At 47.5% G+C, this 21576-nt stretch overlaps 3 protein-coding genes across 4 annotated transcripts; 1 reads left to right on the top strand and 2 right to left on the bottom strand.

Annotated features, from left to right (window-relative positions):
- Positions 1-1536: 1536 nt before the first annotated feature.
- zmp:0000000529 (WD repeat-containing protein 20) lies at positions 1537-7010 on the bottom strand. The gene is made up of 4 exons (XM_057048914.1): positions 5744-7010; positions 4635-4817; positions 2831-4240; positions 1537-2724 (listed from the first exon to the last, which is right to left on the bottom strand). The coding sequence occupies exons 1-4, from the start codon at positions 6146-6148 to the stop codon at positions 2677-2679; spliced, it is 2046 nt and encodes a 681-aa protein (XP_056904894.1). The 5' UTR covers positions 6149-7010; the 3' UTR covers positions 1537-2676.
- A 14-nt stretch (positions 7011-7024) lies between these two features.
- LOC130534591 (mitogen-activated protein kinase kinase kinase kinase 5-like) lies at positions 7025-16858 on the bottom strand. Its single transcript, XM_057048898.1, has 32 exons — positions 16571-16858; positions 13302-13359; positions 13132-13222; positions 12976-13040; positions 12824-12879; positions 12697-12744; positions 12384-12426; positions 12066-12138; positions 11653-11784; positions 11171-11233; positions 11015-11096; positions 10806-10922; positions 10596-10677; positions 10437-10489; positions 10320-10366; positions 10189-10233; positions 10064-10084; positions 9948-9993; positions 9695-9848; positions 9511-9611; positions 9396-9437; positions 9211-9289; positions 9054-9130; positions 8902-8962; positions 8696-8798; positions 8556-8614; positions 8326-8429; positions 8044-8221; positions 7891-7959; positions 7737-7820; positions 7531-7657; positions 7025-7433 (listed from the first exon to the last, which is right to left on the bottom strand). Exons 1-32 carry the CDS (start codon positions 16676-16678, stop codon positions 7337-7339), a joined length of 2565 nt encoding a protein of 854 aa, XP_056904878.1. The 5' UTR covers positions 16679-16858; the 3' UTR covers positions 7025-7336.
- Positions 16859-18863: 2005 nt separating this feature from the next.
- Positions 18864-21338, top strand: eif3k (eukaryotic translation initiation factor 3, subunit K). 2 transcript variants are annotated; one of them, XM_057049027.1, is made up of 8 exons: positions 18864-19086; positions 19734-19832; positions 19983-20103; positions 20362-20436; positions 20582-20648; positions 20816-20893; positions 20986-21111; positions 21206-21338. In XM_057049027.1, the coding sequence occupies exons 1-8, from the start codon at positions 19028-19030 to the stop codon at positions 21235-21237; spliced, it is 657 nt and encodes a 218-aa protein (XP_056905007.1). In that variant the 5' UTR covers positions 18864-19027; the 3' UTR covers positions 21238-21338. The 2 variants fall into 2 exon arrangements, with proteins under 2 accessions (XP_056905007.1, XP_056905006.1); XM_057049026.1 differs by having other exon boundaries at positions 20359-20436.
- The last annotated feature ends 238 nt before the right edge of the window (positions 21339-21576 follow it).

The following is a 21576-nucleotide window of genomic DNA, read 5'->3' as shown; positions in this document are numbered from 1 at the left end:
GACCTTAATTAAACCACATCTGGGCTCTTTGTCGCATTCGGAAGGTTCTGGCAAACGACAGAAACAACCATGCAAATTAGCTCAATTTGGTTAATTTTTAAACAGCAGCAAGTAATCATTTTCAAATACAGGTTTTGTTGAGTAAGCAACAGATTTGCTAAATCTTAAGGTGAAAATTTCAAGATTGTCAAGTAATTTTGAATAGCTGCATGGTGTCAAGTGTTTTTGTGGCTAAAGTCGACAAAAAGACACAAGACAAAGAAGGCATTGACAACGCGGAGTTTGTTTGGGTTTGCAGGCTGTGTGAACACAACTATGACTTTGAGTTCCCTCCTGCTTTAGACACGCTGATGAAACATGACGTTAACCTTCTGCTATGACAACAAAAGCAAGAATTCAGGTTGCAAAATTCCATTCATGTAGGTCAAATGGTGCTGGAAAAGCTGGTTTATATGTTGCTCCAAAGACCTTATAACCTGAAGTCCTGGAGGTTGTACTGGGGTTTTATTCAAGGAACAGATCCAAATCTCTCTCTGGATGATCTTCAAAGTTAATTACTTTACTTTACTTTAAGCAAAAGGATGAGACTGGTATTCAGGTATGAATCCAAACGTGAAATTAGCATCCACTTTTCCACATTCATTTCTCTAAAACTGCATGCAGACCTACAATATGCAAGTTCTCATGAATACAATAACATTCGGGTGTCCAGGACCACTTAAACGATCGAATTAATATGGCTAAAAAATAGATTTTCCTCAACAATAGAGATAATGATGCAGCTGCACCTGCCTTTTATTTTCAGACTTCAGAGTCTACTACCAGACTTTGTTGTGGTTCTTTGGTGCTTTGTGTTAAGTGCTAACATCAGCATGCTAGCTGACACAGTAACAACAGTATGACGCGGTTGTATAATGATCTCCAAGTTCAGGATCACTGCTCAGCATGTTAATGTGAAACCATGTTAGCAATGAATGCAAAGCATCACTGAGGCCGAAGGGAACGCTCTGCAGGTATTAGAGAAACAACAAATGTCCAGCTGTGGGGACGTATTCCCCCTGTTCACTCTCGACAATGGCCTTGAAATTCAAGTTACTGACTTTTTGCTTCGATTTACAAAAACACAGCATTTGCCGTTTTAAAAATCAGCGCCTTTTAATGCAGAGAACATCTCCTTTATCAAGGGCTCAGAAACGTAGCCTGATGTGACCCGTTCCCTCTCGGCTAGGAACCGAATTTAAAAAACCAAACATCAAGTCTTCCAGCAGGAAATCCGGAACCATGATATCAGTAAATAAAAGAACTCTTCTGCCCTTTCCTCTGCATTATGGAAAGAGTGGATGGCGAAATGATTAAACTGTCCAATCAAATCGGATTAAACAAACTATTCAAGCCAATTAAAGCAACCGGAACCTGACAGATGGAGCAGCAAAGGAAATACGACACATACAAAAGTATTGGCCTGATGATCCATCACACATCAGGACAGAAGCAGATGTTGTGCAGATGTTTGACACACTGATTTCACTCAGGATGGACGTCTTAACGGAGCTGATGGATTTATTAAATGTGCAAAGTCTTGCGAGAGGCAATTCAGGTGCAACAGGACTGTAGTTCAATGCACAGTATATATAATGCTACAACAAAACAGGGGATATGTGTGTGTGTGGAGGTGTGTGTGAGAGAGAGAGAGAGAGAGAGAGAGAGAGAGAGAGAGAGAGAGAAGAGAGAGAGAGAGAGAGAGAGAGAGAGAGAGAGAGAGAGAGAGAGAGAGAGTCGTACTACTGTGCAACAGAGTGTTTGTTCGTTAGCGTTACTCAGTGGGAACGATGCTGAGGGGAATCAGAACTCTGGATGTGCTCCGCTCGGGTCGGAGACAAAATGAAGAGAGTCCGTCACACAAAATAAAGACACGTTGACGTCTTCAAGTTCTCTAAAACAGCAGACATTCAGTTTTTAACTGTTCACTATTTACAATAGAAGGATCTTCATATATTATATTCTTCAGCTTTGTTTTCTTCACTTCGATGCCGTCGAGTCATTTTATTTAATGCGCGTTTGTCCTTTTTTTTGTATTTATAGAGTAAGTTCGGTATTTACATTATAAATTACTGCACAGTCTTGTGATACTATAAATAACTTAAATACAATGGTGGTGGCTTTTGCATGGGGTGGGGGAGGGGAGGGTAAAAGATTGCCGTTGGCCTGGCTGGTTCAGGGGTGCAGACAAATGTGGATTTGGTTGGTTCGGGGGCGTTTGTCTGTCTGAGGAGCAGCGAGGACGCACAGGGCTTCCTGAAAACTCACCGTTGAGTTTGAGGAAAGCACCAAAATTGTTAAAAGTTTCAGAGACGACAGCAAATTAGCGGCTAAAGGCCGGAGTTTGGCCAACGCCCTGGTACCCGTTGAATCGCTAACTTTAGGAGCGATGCGAGCTAACCTGACAGCGTTAAGCTTCATTCATCATTGCGGCGTTTCCACCAACCTGCTCCTCACAACGGACAGGTGGGTTCAGGGACTAATACTGAGGGTTTAATACTGCAGCGGCAGGCTGAGGGAGGGCTGGCGGCCCCCTCCTGAAACTGAAGACGGTGGTTCTGGACAGAGTGGAGGCAACAAAGCACAAGAGGAGGAAGGAAGGAGGAGGAACGGATGAGTGCAAAGCTCCTTGTCCAGCTATACCACCGTGCCACTCGGAGAGTTCCCGTTCTGTGCCGTCAAGGTCTGAACAGAAAGACAAAACGGAGAGTGAACAAAACCCCCCGAAACTCCCAGCTCCTCCGATATTTCTGCCCGGCAACACAGAGTATTATCAGCGTTATCAACGTACCACCTTCCCCGGCCGTGCCCAGGTGCAGATCAGCCCCTCCTGGCAGGCCGTGATGATGCAGTCGTCCATGAACACCAGCACCGTCAGCCTCTCGTGCGCGATCTTCTTGCACACCAGCGGCTCCAGCAGCGGCACCTCGTGCATGCGCGGGCACAGCGTGGTGCCCAGGACTTTGGCGGCGTCCAGCCGGTTGCTCCGCGGCGCCACGTTGATCTTGTCGTTGCTTTTGCTGATGTTGCCCAGGCTGTGGTACCGCTTGTGCTCCTTCTCCACCCCACTGCTGGAGCCGGACTTGTCCGACTTGCGCTCCTGGAGTGACAACGTGGCGAAGCGGCCGATGCTAAAAGGGGTACTGTTCCCGCCACTGTTGCTCCCCGCCCCTCCTCCGGTGCCCCCGCTCCCTTCTGAGGTGCCCTGCCCCTTTGAGGCGTTGGCCACTGCCGGGTGGGGCAGAGAGTTGGAACGGGAGAGGGAACGAGGGAGCGGTAAGGGAAGCGTGGGGGCGTTTGAGGTGCCTGTGTTAGTGTTCGGCGGATGGTGGTGACCCTCAACCCCACCTGTTCCCCCCCCAACTAAAGTACTGTTGACCCCGCCACTGCCAGAGTTGGACAGCGAAGGCCCAAAAGTGTTAGTAAAGGCACGGGACAGCGGTAGGCGGGGGTATAAGATGTCATCCGTCAAGTCCCAGAGGCAGAATTGGGTGTCCTGGCCCACCGAGCCAAACCGATACGAGACCGCCGCCGACCCACCACCTTTAGAGCTGTGGCGCGAGAGACGCGACAACGTGCTGCTTGTTCGAACTCGGCCAAAGTGCATGGAGTTGTTTGGCGCCCCCTGGTGGAGGTCCTCCTCACTGCCGCTCAGCTCCATGGGCTCGTCATCTTCCAACGACGTTGTAAAGGGGTCAAATGCCACCACGTTGACCCAGGACTTGTGGCCGTGACCTCTGGCGACCACGCGGCTTTCTGCAAACGACCACACAGTCACCAGGTCATCCTCCCCGCCCGTGGCCAGGTATTTCCCATCGGGGCTCCACGACACACACAGCAGCCCGCCAAAGTAGCTCTTCATCACTCCCCGCAGCTCCATAGAGTCAAAGTGGAAGACACGCAGGCAGCCATCCTGGCCCACGCACGCCACGTGGACGCCATCTGGTGAGAAAGCAAACTCGTTGAGCCCGCCCTCTCCCACAGCCCACCGCAACAGCGGGTTGCGCGGCGTTTTGGTTTTGCAGGCATAGACAGCGAAGCCTTCGCCCTGCCGCAGGAGGGAGTACTGGGGGGCCGTGGTGCCGCACGGATGCTCCACGTTGTAGAGGTAGAGGTGGCCGCTGGCGTGTGAGGCCAGAAACAGGTTCTCTGACTTGGGAAGCCATTTTAAACACGTCACCTTAGATTTGTCAATCAACCTCTGGGGGGAAAAAGAAAGGATGGATGGAGGAAGAGGGAGGGAGGGACAGACAGGCAGAAGGGGGATGAAAGGAAAGAAAAATGGGTAAAAATGTAACTTATGTTGAGCACACAAAATTTTAAATCCCTTCTTCGAGGGCAAAATATGGGATTTATAACAAAGCACTGTGAACGAGAATCCCATTAAACAGAAGCAATTCGCCAGGCGAGAATAAAGAAAAACGGAAACGATAAAGAATATTGGAGCCAGAAATGCTGTGGGTACGTTACGGTTCCAAACGTTGGGCGGAAGAAAATACCGACGCAAGAATAAGAAATAACTCCTTTCGCAGGCTGAGCAGAGACCAAAGACCCAGAGCGCTTTGATGTAGGGATGACAAACAAACGCCCGATACCTCTTCGTTGAAGAGTTTGCTGGTTTCCTTTTTGATCGGGTCCAAATACTGGACCTGTCCTGCCGAGAATCCCACGATGAGAGCAACACTCTCCGCTGTAGCAGAGTACTGGTTGAAGTCGTGGCACGTTGGCTGGGTGCCTTTGTAGATCCTCTTGTCTATCGGCTTGCTGAGGTCCACAGCCTGCAGGGAAAGATCAAAGCAGGAGGAAAAAGGGGTCAGAAAATCGAGTGTGAGAAACGTCCGTCATTGCACACATCTGACGGACTGATGTCATCGTGCTAAACTGGAGGAGCAGCAGCTAACCCACGCTGCTATCAGCTAACACGCCGATACGATCCCAGCATAAAAACAACAGATTACTCAGGCGTGATCAAAGATTTCAGCTACAGAAAAGTGTCACTACTTCATTCAAAAGTTACTAGTTTATCAATAGGCAGAATCCATGACTGGTCTGGGCTCTGGTTCACAAAGCTGCGAATAAAAGGGATGTTTTAAATCAAAAGAGCTGTAAGTGGAATAAAAGGAAAGGTCAGTTGTTGTTTTTTCAGGTTCTACATTTATGAACAGGTTAGGACTCTTGATTATGTTTCATTTCTATTATAATGAATTAGCTGATGCCCGTTTTGCCTGTATGTGCACGTGTGCACATCCCTAATGAGCGCGTAACAGCCAGTGTTGTCTGTTTCTTATTGCAATGCTCAAACTCGCTATAACGGGCAGTTCTTCCTGCGGGAAAACACTCAAAAAGGAGAGTTTGGGGTTTTACCACGGCCAAATCGAGGCAATCTTTAAAGGACGGTTCCCCGCCGCCAAGAGATCAAACAAACCTACAGATCTCTCAGATCTCCAGCAGGTCCACTGACAGTGAACGCGTCTTAATGATGCATTACTCACCGACGGTTCTGCTAAATTCAGAATAAAGGACGTGCATCACACACCAAAGTAAGAATGCAGGCCAGCTGTGGGAACAATGACTGATGCAAATTTCAGTAAATGGCCAAACAGGAGCTAACGGCAGCCGGTTAGCAGCGCATGCTATCATGCTAAGCTAAGTGCCCAGCCTGGAGATCTGTCAGTCAGGCCGAGCTCCTCCGGATCAGGCGCACCTTCTTGATGTTGGTGTAGGTGTAAAAATACAGCTCCCTGCCGATGTTGAAGCACACCCGCTCCGACTCCTCGCCCGGGTCCTCAGGCTGGAGCTTGACCATAGAAACCCGCACCGGCGGGAGGAAGCCCGCCGGGGAGGAGTTGGCCGCTGCATTGGAAGAGGAGGATGCAGCGGCGGCTGCAGCGGCGGCGGCTCCGGGCCCCTGCAGCAGCCCGACACCTCCGCCGGGTATCGGACCTGCTCCAGCCCCGGGGCCCAGCGTGGCTCCTGCGTTTGCAGCCCGCGGCAGTCCGCCCCTCTGCTGCGAGTCCGAGAGGGTTAGCAGTTTGTAGAACCCTTCTCTGGTCCGAAACTGGGATTTAATCTCATTGATATCCTTCAGAGTGCCGCCATCTCCGGCCATTTTTAGTACAAACAAGCCGCACAGGAAACGGAGATTCTGACCTGGAAATAATAAAGCCGCAATAAAAAGTACTAGAATAGAAATGGGAGCGGCGAGCAGCGGGCGCTGCCCTCAGCTTGGCCGACCAGGACGCTCAGTCGGCCCCAGAACATTTTACACCAGCAGCGATATCGGCGCCGCTTCTAGCGGCCGAACACCCCGCGGAGGAAAGCCCCGAGAGGCCGATGGCAGCATCCTGGGCTCGGGCTGTGCCTTCGCTGCTCCGGTGCCTGTGAGGATGATGATGATGACGATGATGCTGCTCCGTTCTGGCGCTGCACGCTCCCGCCCGGCGGCTCCGAACCTGCGCCCCCACGCACCGGGTTAACACCCCCCCGTCCACAGTATCACCATCTAAATCAAGAGTGTAGCGACTCTTTAAAATCCGAATTGAATGAAAGCACAACGAAAAGAAAGTAAGTACTTAAAAAAAAGCATTTATTGTAGAAATTAAAATAGACCTCCTGGGCAATAATGCACAGAATAATTTATTCCAATGACAGTGCAATTTCAATGCACGCAATTGTCATTCCTACGTGTTTGCTGCATTCTTCTTTCCAATTTCTTTGAATTTTCTTTCTTTTCCTCCAGCATCACTGGGACGCCACGTCCTCGTCCTCACATCTGGTGATGCTGGAGAAGAGCTTGGAATCAGCTGATGGATGGAGGTGCTTCCAGTCCCACAGACCAAGCCGAAATGTCCTTACATTAAAATCCTATAGGTTCTTCCAGAACAGCATTGGTCCATAATCTCCTCACGCTTGAGTGTAAACTGGTGGGGCAGCTGATCGGTCACATGACCCTCTCTCCTGATCGGGGCAGGTATTTACTGGTCTGCTCGGTCCCACCTCCCCCAGCGTTGACCTGTGGACCCTTTTCCTTCGATCCCCGTGGGGGGGAAGGGGGGTCTGATATTCATTCCCTGTAAAGTCTCGGCAGACTATAATCAGAACGAACACATGGAGAGAGAGCCTGATGCCAAACCTGCGTCTATGCTGCTCAATCGATGCTCCGATAAATTGTAATTAAACGGATTTAAAAAGTATTTGGTGTAATCCAGAGTTGTCTGGCTGAAATGAAGAATGGAGGAAATAGGAAAGAGTCCTGCGCCACATTCAGGGGGAGGAGAAGATGGAGGTGGTTGTGGGGTCAGGACAGCATGACATAGGTCTCTGCCATTTCCAGGACGTAGAGGTTGGAGAGCCCGGACTGGTCCTCCGCTTGGTGAGACTCCAGGATGACCATCCTGCAGAGAGACGTTGGGAAAAGTCCCGGATTTCACGTCACAACGAAATCTGTGAAGCCAAATGATAAAACAGTCCACGACGGAGGACGCGTCCTACTTGTCTGATTGCACCAGTCTGTAGATTTTCCTGTGGTCGGTGGCTCCCTCCAGCACCTCTGAGGAGCCCAGTCTTCTTCTCTGCCAGCCGTGACGCCACACTGCCAACAGCGTTTCCTCGAAATATACTTGAAGATTAACAGAGAGCGGAAATTCAGATCTGCTCATCTATGTTACAGATCGCCATCCGCTGATAATTGCTCTCACCTATCGACTCTATGTCGTGAGAGAAGGCGGTGTCGTGTCTGCTGCTCTTTAGCTCCCCCTCCAGACCAACTACATGTACTGAATCTGGAAGACAGGTCAAAAACGCGTGTGGAACCAGCTCTGCCCTGCCGCGCTTACAAAGACAGTCACTTACTTTCAATCAGGACAAGTAGCGAGCTGCTGTCCACCTGGGTTACCTGGACTGCATCTGGACAAGCGATCTCTGTAAGAACACACACCAACTCAGCGCGCACACACACCCACCAGCTGGGAAACAAAGACTTTAATCCAGGAGATCTTAAGGTACCCATGCCGGAGTTGGTGAACCAGGACGTGTTGGAGTTGAGGTTGATGTAGTTTACATTGACAGGAAAATGGGTGCTGGGACCTCTGGAGACACCGATACACACCAGAGGGTACTCCTGCTGGGGGGCCACCACCATCTCAAACACCCGTAAAGGGCTGGGCAAGGGGAACTCAAAATGCTGCACACAGGGTGGAGGAAAGGTGTGAGTAATCAACCTTAATCGTTGACCTTGATGCTAACGCCCCACGGCAGGGAGGGGGAGGAACAGGGTTTCTGGGGTACCTTTATGAGCATGAACTTGTGCATGGGCTCGTACCACTGCAGCAGCATCACGCTGGACTCCAGGCCACAGCATAGAAACACACACCCTCGCTGCAGATTCCCTGCTGCAGGAGACAGATTAACAGCTTCAGCTGGCTTCCTTTGACGTGATCAACCTGCCCTTTGATCCGCTCGCTGTGCGGTTTTAACCCAATGATGATGAATGACAAACACGCGGGCTCCTTTCTCACCCACTGAGCAGGTTTTGCAGCCTTTGGTATCAGGTATTTTATAGGTCACGGCGCATCTCCTGCAGACAACACACGTCACACGTGAATGTCGCGTCAGGATTCAGAACAAGAGTGTGAAGACAGGCGGAATCCTGCGGTACCTGGGCAGCAGCCTGTGAGTGGGCAGAGAGACGATCCGGTGGTCTTTCCGAGCTTGTTCAAACAACTCCTTCAGGGAATGAGAGTGAAGCTGCAGCGATTTACCTGGAGAGCCACATTTATTAGATTAGATTCATCAAACTAGCGATCTGATGGAAGATTAGGCCCCAGCTAATTAGATTGTCTGTTTTCAGCGGTTTCGAATTACCCGAGACGGACATGAGGACGTTATTAATGATGTACAACCAGGTGCACTTTCCAGGATACAGCTGGAGGGAAAAGAGAAACGTCAGTTCTTTAAATGCTGCCATCGGTCCTGAAGCGCATTAAACTTTTAGGGGTACGACTGAAAATTCCCACCAGCTCCATTGAGACCTCAGAGCTGTTGAGGTTGAGCGTGTAGATTCCTTCCTCTGCACCGATGACTAAATGCTGGTCTGAGATCAGGGAGAGCCCGGTCAGACAGATGAAACCAAAATCTGATGACTTTTTGTTTTTTTATGGCACATGATCCGACCTTTGTTGGAAGGGTTTTCCCAGGTTGTAGAGCAGTTGATCTTCAGAGGACAGCCGTGGAAGATCTTTTTGAAGTACAACTGCGGCGGAGAGAGGCACCGAGCTTCAGGCCGCAGCGGGAACGTGCGCGAGAACGAGCAAACTCTGGGTGTGACGCCAGTGTTCAGTCATTTAAAACAAACTCACCCGAGGTGTTTTCAAGCTGGGGCTGATGCAGTCTGCAGGCTCCTAACAGCAAACAGGAGGAACTGTTTGGTGGTCCTTTAGAAATGAGGCGCTGATGTATGTCTGATATCTTTACCTTCGAGAGGGGCTGGCGTCGGCGGATGCCTTTAGGGGGGAGCTCAGGGGGGACAAGCTCAGATGATCTGGCACTGTCCTGGACCGGGAACGTTGTAGGGTCTGGCTCACACAGGAAGAGAATGATGTTATTTATACCGCTTCTACATTCATTTTATTTATCTGCTGTTATCCTGGAAATGCACCGGAGTTCCGTGAGGATCTCGGCTGGAAGGTGGGTCTGGCACGAGTCTCGCTGGAGGTCCTAATGAGAGGGGAGGGCGCCTGCAGGCTGCTGGGCTTCCTCAGCCGCTCGTCCTCTCCGGCCACGCTTTCCTCGGAGCTCGTCCGGAGTTTGGGCTGCGCCATAACACACACACACACACACAGGCACACACACGTCTTTAGAACCGCAGGTGTGACCGTTGTCTTATTGTTTTTTGGTGCAGAAATGCCGACCTTTGGGGGAAGTGGAGGTGGAATCTGCTCGGTTTGATCTCCGAAACTGTGAACAGAGGGATTGTTAGAGCAGCCGGCAGCGTGAATGACGTCAGGACGAGGGTCGTTCCGCTCACCTGCTGTTTGTCATCGTTGGACTGAGGACAAAAGGCAGAGAGTCAGGGTCAGAGACCGTAGAGCATCGAACCCTAACCCAGTTTACAGGAGAGGGACTCTGATATATTCAGTCATGTTTTCTTACATTTCCACATCGTCGTAATCGTCATCGGAGTCTGTGGTCTCGTCTCTGCGGGTGGAAAAGTAAAGGGGGCTGAATATTTCTAGTCATTCGAGTATTAGCGTTTCTATGGTGACGATGGGCAGGGGGCACACCTGAGGGGACTCTTGCTGCTGCCAGTGGATCCCAGCGAGGCCGTCAGCTTGGAAAACAGAGAGAGATCATTTTCAGACACCCGAACACGCAGACGAGCTCAGCTGTTGCTGACGTACCGTTGGGGAGCCGGTCCTGACGGGCCTCTGGGCAAAGATCTGGATCTGATCCACTGAAACAAAGATGTTTTGTTTCATTTTTAACATCTAATCTGGGAGAATTTTACGCTTGTTTGTAATAAATCGCAATAAATCCAGAGCAAGGGGAGGGAATCTCACAGCTGATGTCTGAGTTTGTCCTCTCTGCCCGGTCGTGCTTGTTGACAGACTGAATCCTCTTTAAAGATTTAGGAGCCATCAGCTGCAATCAGGGAGCAAATAGATGTTAATATGAAATCATTATTTTAGTGGGGGGGAGGGGGGCTGAAAGGTAAAATAACCCAGAAAAGGCGATTTATGCACTGAGGAGAGTAACAAACACTGACTCACCTCCATGTCGTCGTCATCTGTCACCAGGCAAGTTCTGATTTTCTCAGGATTATGGAATTTCTCCAGCAGATCCAGGGTCAGCTCCCTGTTCAGGCACTGCTGCGTGAGAAAGACGTGCTGCGGAGACCGTGAGGGAGGGCAGGAAACCCTGTTATTCTTTTTACACACACCAGCTGAAGCCCACAACAAAGGCAGCCAATTGAACTGACCGCGAGCATCTTGGCGGCGTTGGGTCTCTTCTTTGGGTTCCTCACCAACATGGACTTCACAAAGTTATAAAAATGAGCGGACCTGAAGACAAAGATTCAATTTGTACCTCTGGAGCATTGAGGGGGCCCGATTGATGCCGCTGCGCTGCTGTTTACCATTTAGACTTGTCCTTCAGCTTTGGTGGTTGATAACCGCTCTTTGACATGAGAAACAGGACCCTGCAGGGAGCACAAGGCCGTCAGTGCAGCCTGAAATACGCACGCTGCTCCACCAGGTCGGTGTCACAGTTTGCTTTTTTCAGGCGCGACCAGTAAACACGCTTGTACGGAGGCGCAGCGCTTCATACAGTGTTGGACATAATTGGACATAAAATAGCGTTTGGATGATATTTCTCATTCAGCTCTTGTTGACAGTCTTTGGTTTGCTTGTGTATCCAGTACAAGTTTGCACAGAGCTGTGGCTCCACACACCGGCCAGGCGCCGTCCAGGCCAAAGCGGAGCGAGAGGAGCTATTTTCAGGTCTGACCTGTAGCCTCATCACCCTCTCAGCTGACCTTTGCCCTCAGGAGAGTCACAGCTGAGTGAAACCTGGGATGCTGTTTGTGGACGAGGTCTCATCATACATGGTTATATTTACCGCAGCGGGTGCACATCAAAGAGTGGCGGCTGGAGCTCTGCCAGCTCGATGGCTGTGATGCCCACAGACCAGATGTCACACAATTCATTATATCCGCCTTTAATCTCCACCGCTGCGACCTCTGGCGCCATCCTGTGGCGGGGAGGGGAACAGGAACAGGTGAGTTCAGCCAGCGTTGAGAGAACTGAGCAAATCTCAATCACATAACATTTAAACTTCCTGAAAATTAAACGTAAAATCTAAAATTATCATATACAGCAATGCTTCCTGATTTCACAACAAGGTTTTAATGGAAACTAGTTAAAAAAGATGCTTTACTCAGTAAAGCATCTACTTTTTTTTCTCCATATATAGATATAAAAGGGACACATTGCCAGAAACTAATAGAGAAATAAGCTCATTATTGACTTCACCAGTACGGCGTTCCGATGAAGGACATCCGTCGGGCCAGAGTGGCTGTGATCTGAGCCGAGATTCCAAAGTCAGCTAAAGACGGGAAACACAAACCCACCATCAGAGAAGCTCAAGATGATCGAAACCAGAAAAATAGACCTGCGTTGTCTTGATGCTTCGAATCAAAAGCATTTCAACTTCTACCACAAATACGTCCTTTTGTTTTTGTCACAACGGAGCAGGAAAACACGTTCTCGGTTCTCGGCTGTGGGGTCGAAGCGCAGCCATAGACATGAACCCTGACTCATTTCACCGCGGCAGCGCCACCATCCACCTACCCAGCTTGACCTCGCCCTGGTCGTTGAGAAGGACATTGGCACCCTGGAGACAAAGGAGGGCGAGAAAAGCATCAACACAAACCCACACCCATGGAAACATGTCCTTTTACCCACTCAGTGACCTTTGACTTCACACCCAGAATGGAAAGCCCGCTTGGGAGGTGTTATACCCTTATATATACTTACACATTAAGGCCTCAAAAAGTATCCCCAAAAGGATACTTGAAACAGCTTTTGTCCGCCAGTGTGCAAAAAAGAAAAAAAAAGAAAAAAAAAGAAAAAGAAACTCAACAGGAAGGACTGAGATCCTCACCTTGATGTCTCTGTGAATCTTCTTCTGCGCGTGCAAATAGTCCAGGCCCTGGTCAAAGAGGCTGGTTTGAACTTGGACACAGAGAAAATGATGGAAAACAAAGCAGGTAACGTGTCCTTGGGGTTACCTGGAGCATCTCTCTGCTGATGTAAGCGATCTGCGGCTCAGACAGAGGACCGGTCACTGCGGAAAGAAATCCAGCCACAGAAACCATTTACACACAAAACCCGCTAATTCTATGTCAGCCACACACACACACACACACACACGTGCACAGACCGTGGTACACATCCTGGAGGGATCCTCCTCCGCAGAACTCCATGCAGATCCACAGTTTATTTGCTCTGTTTTGGAGACAAAGCGGGTGTTAATGTGCGTCTCTCGGGCTTCTGTTGACAAGGAGAAGAAGAAGAACGGCTGAAACAAACAACTGACCGAATGTAGCTGCCATAATAAGCCACTATGTTGGGATGTTTGCAGCTTTTCACGATGACAATTTCCTGTTGGATGATGGAGAAATCGTCCTCTGTGGAAGCAGACGGGGAGATGTTGATTAGTGTCGTGGTTGAAGCCGGTTTCATTATTGAACCCGATGAAAGCCTCACCCGGTTCCATCTTGATGACCTTGATGGCTGCCAGTTCTCCATTCTGTTTGTTTCGCGCCTAATGGTCGTCAAAATAAAAGGACACACATGACTGTTGGTGTCTCGTCACCAGCGCTCGCAGCGCTGCCAGGTGCTGCGTCGTCGCTGCTGCCAAAAATACGCTGACCTTTAAGAAATGTGATGCCAAAGAAATTTCACTTCTCCTCACTTTTTTCATACTGTGAACTGACGCTCTTTCGTGGGGAAACGCAGCTATATGTGCTTCTTGTGGTCGTCGTGGAGAACACGTATTCAGCCCCATCGGCGTGTTTAATGGCGGATTCGCGTGTGTGTGTGGGTGTGTGTGTGGGTGTGTGTGTGGGTGTTATGTACAAGTTGCTAGATGCACTGGTGCACAAAAGAAGCCGAGAAGGCCAACGGTGTCAAGCTGCGTCTTTTCTGGCGTGAACGCTGAACCGCTTCTACCAGGACGCCGCGCTCTGACCCTGTGTTGCCTCCCAGGGACATAAGCGTGTTAGCATCAGTGCTAACGCTCGTCTGATTTCCGCTATGGCTGAACTGGCAGCTTGTTGGTGGGACCTAAATGACGACGCTCCTCCCTAAAGAGCTTAACAAGAGACAGTTTTATCCAAAGTAACTAAGCAGATCCACAACTGCCTGGTTATACATGTACCGTTGCTACTGTAGCTTTTTCTGGCTGAGGTTTTCTTGTGCCTCTTCAGAGATGCTGAAGCAACACGCAGGCTGACCACAGGTCAACTCTCTGGTAAGCAAACACATGTAGAACCACGATAATGAAAGCAACAAGGGTGGAAAACTCCACTCAGAGCGTGACATCAGAGGGGTCATTGAGAGGAAACACGCTCAACACATGATCAGTAAACAAGCTGTCAGCACACACACACAAATGCAACAACATGTTGGTAACAATAGAGACCACTGAGCCGCTTCGATGGTCCTAATTCACAGTAACTTGACTTGCTGACATCAAACCTCACGGACAGAAAGAGGAAGGCTGGTTTTTTACACCCACATGTTTTTTCAGTTAGCAAATATATTACCTTAACCACCGCAGTGTTGGTGAGGTTGTGGCTAAATCTAAACATTCAACATGGTGCCACATGTTTGTTGTATTTTGACTCTGTCCTGTGGAGCGTCGGGTTTGTTAGTGTCCTGTCACGACGGCCTTCATTTAATCGTTCTGTTGTTTCCCGGCTGTCTGAGGTCAGACACACCCCAGCTGGTCCCATTTGTGGGGCACAGGTGTGAAACTACAGCAGCGCCACATTAAACCACAATAGCCAGGATTCACCAGGGCAGAAGAAGCCACATCTGATGACAGGAGACAAACTTCTGTTGGAGGGAACACCCTGGCAGACGCGAAGTTACTGTGAAAAAAAATTAAAATACCGAGCTCGAAAGAAGATGTGTTGATTTTTCAGACTGATAAATAAACCACAATCAAACAGAAGTTTCAGCAAAGACATTTAGTTGTCAGAAAAGCCAATTCCTCCAGCGTCGCGTGGCCATCGTATGCTGAGCTAAGTATATCAAAACACTTTGGTACAAGCTGCCTGTCCACTAATTATGCGCTTCATCTAATTCTGGTATTGAGTCCGATGCCAAATCAATAACACGTTGGCCAATAACATGTTTTTCCCACTGTTAATTTCAGTTTTATCCCCCCAGCACTGTAGCTCACACAGCTAGCCTCACTGCGCTGATATCACATATTTCCTGTACGTCAGAAACATGTTCCAACAGAGTTAAACGACACCTTTACTCAGGACGGAGCTTTGCAACTGCTGCACGACCCCTTTATGCTACGTTATAGACACACATCCAGCCGTACACCACATGCTCAGGAACAGCGGCCGTGGGCTCGTTCTAATGAAAATGAAAGACTGTACTCGACAAAACGTCATTCCAGACTCTCGATCCACCTGTCGAGCAACGACAGGTTGCACCGGGAGCTATTTCCAGCACAAAGGAAACAGTGAAATGAGTCGAGGTGAAAACCCCGGCGGGTTGGAATGCCGCTCGACTGCACGTCAGCAGGCCAACGGCCACACACCTCAGTGAATCAGCTAAAAGTACCCCGTATTTGACTGTTCCACCCAACTCCTCGTTTAACTGTTCTGATCCAGTTTCAGTCGTAGACACGGCGCGACCCGCAGGCTCAGGCACACGCGCGCTGCCACGTTAGCACAGGTGCAAAAGTGCTGCAACTGCGGGCTAATCTCCGTTATCCTGTGCAGCAGCACATCACACGTGTGATGTGTGCACTTATCGTGCTGCCCTACTTAGCTGCAGTCACTTTCACAGGTTTTTTTTTTAAGGGAAAAGCTTAAAGCTTAACTTCATTACATGGTGAGACAGTTTGACTTGAAAGAGCAGAAGTCCATCTTGGTAGTTTAACACAGCTTTGACAGAAAGACGCGTTTTCATTGCTTCTGATTGCAAATACGTACTGCTTTTTTAATTACAGCCATTTTAGGGACGCAACTCTGTCACAGCAGGGACATCCTTGAGTTTCCTGCCTGAAGATCAACATGATAAATTCTTGCGGTTTTGCTCAGCAGAGGAGCCCTGAACAGCTCACAACCGAGCTGGTTATTTCTGGATAGATGCATTTGCATAAAAACCTGCAGGTTTTACGACCCCTGAAGCATTTTTATCCCGTAAGCTGAAGGAGAACAGCAGACGTGTCAGTTTAAATCTGTTTAGGATGAGTTTGCTTTGTAGGATCATATCAATAAAAAGAAATTCACCATCTGAACAGAAGCCACACCTCAGGATTTCTGTCCTGGGGCCTTTGCGACACACAGTTTGGCTGAGTTGATTCAGAATTCAGGTCAGGTCAGGTTTGTTTTTGTGCTTGTTTTTCTTTTTTTAAATAACAATATTCACATGCGTGCATTCGCTTCTTTGTCAAACCACTTCCTCCAGAATTCCTGCACACAAGTGTGGATTATTATAAACCACTGCAGAGAAAAAGAAACCTGTCAAAGTTTCCTTCTGTTTAAGGAGACTTTGAGACCAGCAGAAGAACGTTAGCTAAGACGCCACAGTGCACGCCTGCAGTAAACCCCCCCGTCAGGTGGTCGGAGGAAACCATGCATGGCTGATTTTACAGCAACACATTTGCATTCAGAAAACAGCTTCCTGGCAACTGCTTCAAGACGCCCTGTTCTTCTACGTTACGATTTATCACCACCTAAGAGAAGCTACGCTGGGCGGGTTTCAAACGGGCCGCTGGAGCCTCTGACCTTGTAAACGTCTCCGTAGGTTCCTCCTCCGACTCTCAGCAGGATCTCAAAGTCCTCCTGAGGGTTCCTGGTGGAGATATCCAGAGCAAGTCTGTGCTGGAAGTCCATGTTGAGGTCGAGTCTCAGTGGAATCCCTGCTCAGTCATGTCACGCACCAGTCACTCAAACCTCTCGTCCTCACTGACATCTACATCTGCTGTCACCCAAAAAACTGCTTCTGAGAAAAATACTCGTTCTCTCTCACTAGTATTCACCTCTCTCACACACACAGTCTGACGCATACACACCTTCCTGTTTCTACTTCTCATCCTTCACTTGACCCTCCCTCTGACACTTCCTCCATACAACTCACACACTTTTAAAAAAAACACACCTCACACCCTCATTTGCATTTTCTAATATTATTTCCTGTTGCTGTGTATGTGCACACATGTGCATGAGTGCATATACTCTGTCAGCTTCCTGTTCCTGTAGCATTGTTCAGGAGATAAATGGAGGGCACAGATTACAACCTGCAAGCAAAAACAAGATTTATGAAAGGAAACTGGGACAAATGGGGGGAAAAACTAATGTTGGCTCACATTTAAGGGTCAACTGGAAGATTTAGAAACAAAGACAAACAGATAATAGATGTAGTGCACTCAGGGGTAAAAACCTGTCAGACTGATTTGTGCCTGCCTGTCATGATGCCACCTTCACCGTTTGATATCATCATCCCGTCTCTCTGCTTTGTCTGCCTGTTCACAGTTTCTACCACGTGGTCCACAAACTCCCACAACCAACAGACACATTTCACGGGCTCGCTGTGGCCACGAGAACCTGATCTCCATCGTTGGGACAGGGCTGCTGAAGCTATGACTAAATATGGTGCAAACTCTTACACTAGATACTGTGAATAAATCAAAGGCTTCCAGCAGAGAGCTGTGGAGTGATGCCAGTACAACAACCACAATCTGCAAACTTCCTCCAAACAGCTCCACAGCAGCAGCCGAGCAAAATTCAGCCGCCAAATAATGAACATGGCAGCCTGAACTTTGCATCACATTCAGACTTTCATTCAGTGGTTAGGTCGCCTGTAGATTTCTGAAGATTTTTTTTAATAAAACATGAATGGTTATCAATCAGTCTGACTCTCTTTGCCTGAACTAGAAAGTAATATTGTTATAACTTCAGGCAGCTGCTCTGCAAACACCTGTCATCGCCCTATTAAAATAATTGTTTTGATGAAAATGAGTTTTTGGCTTGGTTATCATATGCTCTGTATTTGGTAATATTTTTTGGTGTTTTCCCAAAAACATGAAAGAAAATGATTTGGCGACGATGTGCAGCCAGCTAATAAAGTGGATGGTGCCCCTGGTGGTGATAATGGAGAACTACAGCATGTGAAAATTATATGTCGAACTCAAAATATGTAAAGAAATTTAAAAAATACAATCATAACAATGAGAGAGCACGGTGTTAAAATTTCTCAATTAGATCCTCTGTCAATTAGCTTGGTTTAAATTAAATTCTCGCAATTTATTGATTAAATTGGCATCTCAGATAATAAATTTCGACGATGTAAAAAGCCTAAACCCAAACCTTCTGTCTTATTAGCTCTGATAAAACCATGTTGCATTTGTTACCTGCCTTCTCAACAGCAGTAAAAGCTGAAGGAGACTAATCAGACCCAGCTATTCGACCATCTGACAAGCTGGAGAAGGTATTTTATTTTGAAATTCTTGACGGTACTAAGCGTGAAACATAACTGTCAACGCTAACTTTACATTGTTATTATTTCCGCCAAGCAGGTCTCACGATAGCCGCCGCTTGTCTGATAGCAATATAACAAAAAATTAAGAAAGGATTTCAATTCAATTTTGAGGAAAAGTTGATCTAATGAAGAGATCGTTAAATTTCGGTAATATTCCGAATATTATCGTCCAATGGTCAAGGGAGCTTTGATCATAAACGTTTTCTTACTGCCTATATCCTATATGTATACCCAACTATGACCACAAGGTGACACCAAACTAAATTTAACGCGCTAAAGTCTCGTTGGTATATTCCAACCAGTTGACTTTTTCCGAAACCTTCACCCGTAATATGGATAAAACATATAAATATTATATATGTGTACATTTATTTCCGATATATTTACATTTCGGTCTTGTACAAACGACAATTACATTAATTAGGATGTATAAGTGGAGCAATTAATGCTATGGAAGGTTTATTTTAAAATCAGTACTTGAGTGAGTATATGTATATGTATGACGATGTAAACTGCTTAATGTCGCAGTTTTGCGAGTTGGTTCTTCGACATTGTGTGTCCGGGTGGTTTCCGGATCCGCCGGTGCGTCGGTCTTTTCGTTCCGACACGTTCCTTTTTCGCCCGGTTCATTTGCTGTTCCCTGGCCCACGTGTGGATTTTAGACAATTTTCTATCTCTGCGTTTTCACTAAACGTTTGGACCAAATGTCGTCTTTCGAGCAAATGAGGGCGAATGTGGGCGAACTCCTGCGAGGAATCGATAGGTACGCGGTCCTTTAGGAATCCGACATAATGAAAGTGCTAGCCTTCTAGCTTAGCCTGCTAAAGTTAAATTATTTGAAATGGCTACAAACTGGTCGACAAATGAATTGCTGTTGCACTACATTCAGTTTATCACTTCAATGCAAAGCAATGCCTTGATTATCCTGTTTCCACTCCTCTGGTTTTATATGGTCTTCTTGTTACATTAGGATTCGTTGTTATTTCCGTTTATCTGACATGAAGCTGACACTCAAACGATTTCTAGGAGTTTTCATATTAATATAAGGAAAATATGGTTGTCGTTTATGGTACATATGATCGTTTTTCCTCTTTCTCATTAAAAAGCCAGGATGTTAACGCTGAATGCTATTTGAGTTATTCTTTCCAGCTGTTTTTAGTATTATGAATGTAACCCATTAAAGCTAATGTTGTCATCACTTACATTACTACCGATTCTCATACGATTAATCTACAATATCAGCAACTTAAAATGTCAAAATGAACATTTCAGGAGCTTTCATTTATAATGGTGTCATGAGGCAATATCAAGCAATCTAAAGGAAAAGCACGGTTTGACCTACACTAATGAAAATGTATATGCTGATTGACCGATGCCATGAACACTTAAATCATCTGTTACACCTTACAGATACAACCCAGAAAACCTCGCAACACTTGAACGTTATGTGGAAACACAAGCAAAAGAAAATGCCTATGATCTGGAGGCTAACCTGGCGGTCCTAAAGCTGTAAGTTATGGTGACGGTGATGTAAACTGATTCCTGTCTGTCGATCAGTATCCTATGTGTAGATGTTATTTCTCCTTTGCCATCCCAGTGTTTGTATCTCCTTTAAGAATTGAGGGTAATAACTAACTTTGTACCATTAAATCTCTGGAGGTACCAGTTCAACCCAGCATACTTCCAGACGGCTGTGACCTCCCAGATCCTCCTGAAGGCTCTGACCAACCTGCCTCACACTGATTTCACCCTTTGCAAGTGCATGATCGACCAGACTCATGTATCCTTTTGCTGTAGCTTTCACAGACTCTTTTGTTGTCCATTCTTTTGTTTTATCTAAAACATAGAGGGTAAAGTGCTTGAAATGGATGAATAGATGTATATTAAGACCATATTTGGAGTCTATCCATCCCTTTATCCCAGCTGCCTCAGGCGTGAGGCGTAACAGCATCTCCGCTCATGTGGATGCTGGAATTTCTTTGCGATCTGCCTGGGTGCGAATAGTTTGTGTCCTTTTTCCTTGACTACAGTGTCGCAGCAAGAGGAACGCCCCATCAGGCAGATCCTCTACCTGGGAAACCTGCTGGAGACCTGCCATTTTCAGAGCTTCTGGGTATGACACACAGGCACAAACACACGCACATGTGTTGCAAGGCGCCGCTTCAGCCCGGGACTAACAATGGCTCTGATTCTCCCGAACGTTTATCCGTTTTCCAACCTTGCGAAAGCGTTCACCTGTCACCACTTCCTCCTCACAGACAAACCTGGAGGAGAACCGAGAGCTCATTGATGGCATCACTGGCTTCGAGGACTCCGTTCGCAAGTGTGAGTGTCGTGTTGTGAGTCAGTACAGTGGACATGATGCTGTAAAACCAGTGTGTCGTCACTGGCAGAGCTGGGAAGTTCCCAGGAGGCACACACACCCATGTCAGGATGGAGATGGAGATTGGGTTAGATGAAGAATATGATTTTATTTTTCCTGTTTCCTTCAGTCATATGTCACGTGGTGGGGATCACCTACCAGACCATTGGGCGCCGTTTACTGGGAGAGATGCTGGGAGACCCTCTGGGTAAGACCAACGATGCTGGAGCGCTGTTAAACCCACCAGGAAACATTCCAATTAGCTTTATTAATACCGACGGACTCTGTCTGGCTGAGCAGACACGCAGGTGAAGGTTTGGATGAACAAACACGGCTGGGCGGAAAACGAGGAGGGGCAGATCTTCATCTTCAACCAGGACGAGAGCATCAAGCCCAAGAACATCGTGGAGAAAATCGACTTTGAGAGTGAGTGGTTCTCCCTTTAAAGCTGCTCCTCAGAGCTCAGTTCTGAACCGTGATCCGACATCCTGGGCTCATTCTGCTGTTTGTCTTCTCACAGGTGTATCCAGCATCATGGCTACGTCTCAGTGACACACTCACACACACACACACACACACATCAGTGATGACAGAGCTCACCAGGTTGTTTTCATCAACATCTTTTTCTCAATAAAAGTAATTTATCATTTACAGTCGCTGTGTGGTTCTTTTACAAATGCACCAAGCTTCACTAAGGTTTTAGTAGTTTTAATATAATTGTCTCCCCTGACCTACTTTTCTCTGGAGCTGTAATTATAATTATGTAAACCGATAATTAAGTATAATTAAGTACAAAGGGGAGCTGGTTGTGCTGCATATTCTTGTGTTCATGCAATCAGCCACGGACGCCGATTGGTCTAATGTCATCTATTTTATTTATATTTATTTATA

This window comes from Takifugu flavidus, chromosome 12 (genome assembly GCF_003711565.1).
Source record: "Takifugu flavidus isolate HTHZ2018 chromosome 12, ASM371156v2, whole genome shotgun sequence".
Taxonomy (NCBI): Eukaryota; Metazoa; Chordata; class Actinopteri; order Tetraodontiformes; family Tetraodontidae; genus Takifugu; species Takifugu flavidus.
This window is presented reverse-complemented; position numbering and strand designations above follow the sequence as displayed.

Bases quoted from the DNA above. Each gene is read 5' to 3' on its own strand.
- zmp:0000000529 (XM_057048914.1), bottom strand. From the start codon at position 6,148: ATGGCCGGAGATGGCGGCACTCTGAAGGATATCAATGAGATTAAATCC. The intron at 4,241-4,634 runs GTATCGGGCGTT...TTTTCCCCCCAG, and splicing joins GCAAACTCTTCAACGAAGAG to AGGTTGATTGACAAATCTAA. The intron at 2,725-2,830 runs GTACGTTGATAA...CTTTCTGTTCAG, and splicing joins GGGCACGGCCGGGGAAGGTG to ACCTTGACGGCACAGAACGG.
- LOC130534591 (XM_057048898.1), bottom strand. From the start codon at position 16,678: ATGGACTTCCAGCACAGACTTGCTCTGGATATCTCCACCAGGAACCCT. The intron at 9,438-9,510 runs GTAAAGATATCA...GTTTGCTGTTAG, and splicing joins GACGCCAGCCCCTCTCGAAG to GAGCCTGCAGACTGCATCAG. The intron at 7,658-7,736 runs GTGAGAGCAATT...TTAATCTTCAAG, and splicing joins TCACGACATAGAGTCGATAG to TATATTTCGAGGAAACGCTG.
- eif3k (XM_057049026.1), top strand. From the start codon at position 19,028: ATGTCGTCTTTCGAGCAAATGAGGGCGAATGTGGGCGAACTCCTGCGA. The intron at 19,087-19,733 runs GTACGCGGTCCT...TACACCTTACAG, and splicing joins CTCCTGCGAGGAATCGATAG to ATACAACCCAGAAAACCTCG. The intron at 19,833-19,982 runs GTAAGTTATGGT...AAATCTCTGGAG, and splicing joins AACCTGGCGGTCCTAAAGCT to GTACCAGTTCAACCCAGCAT.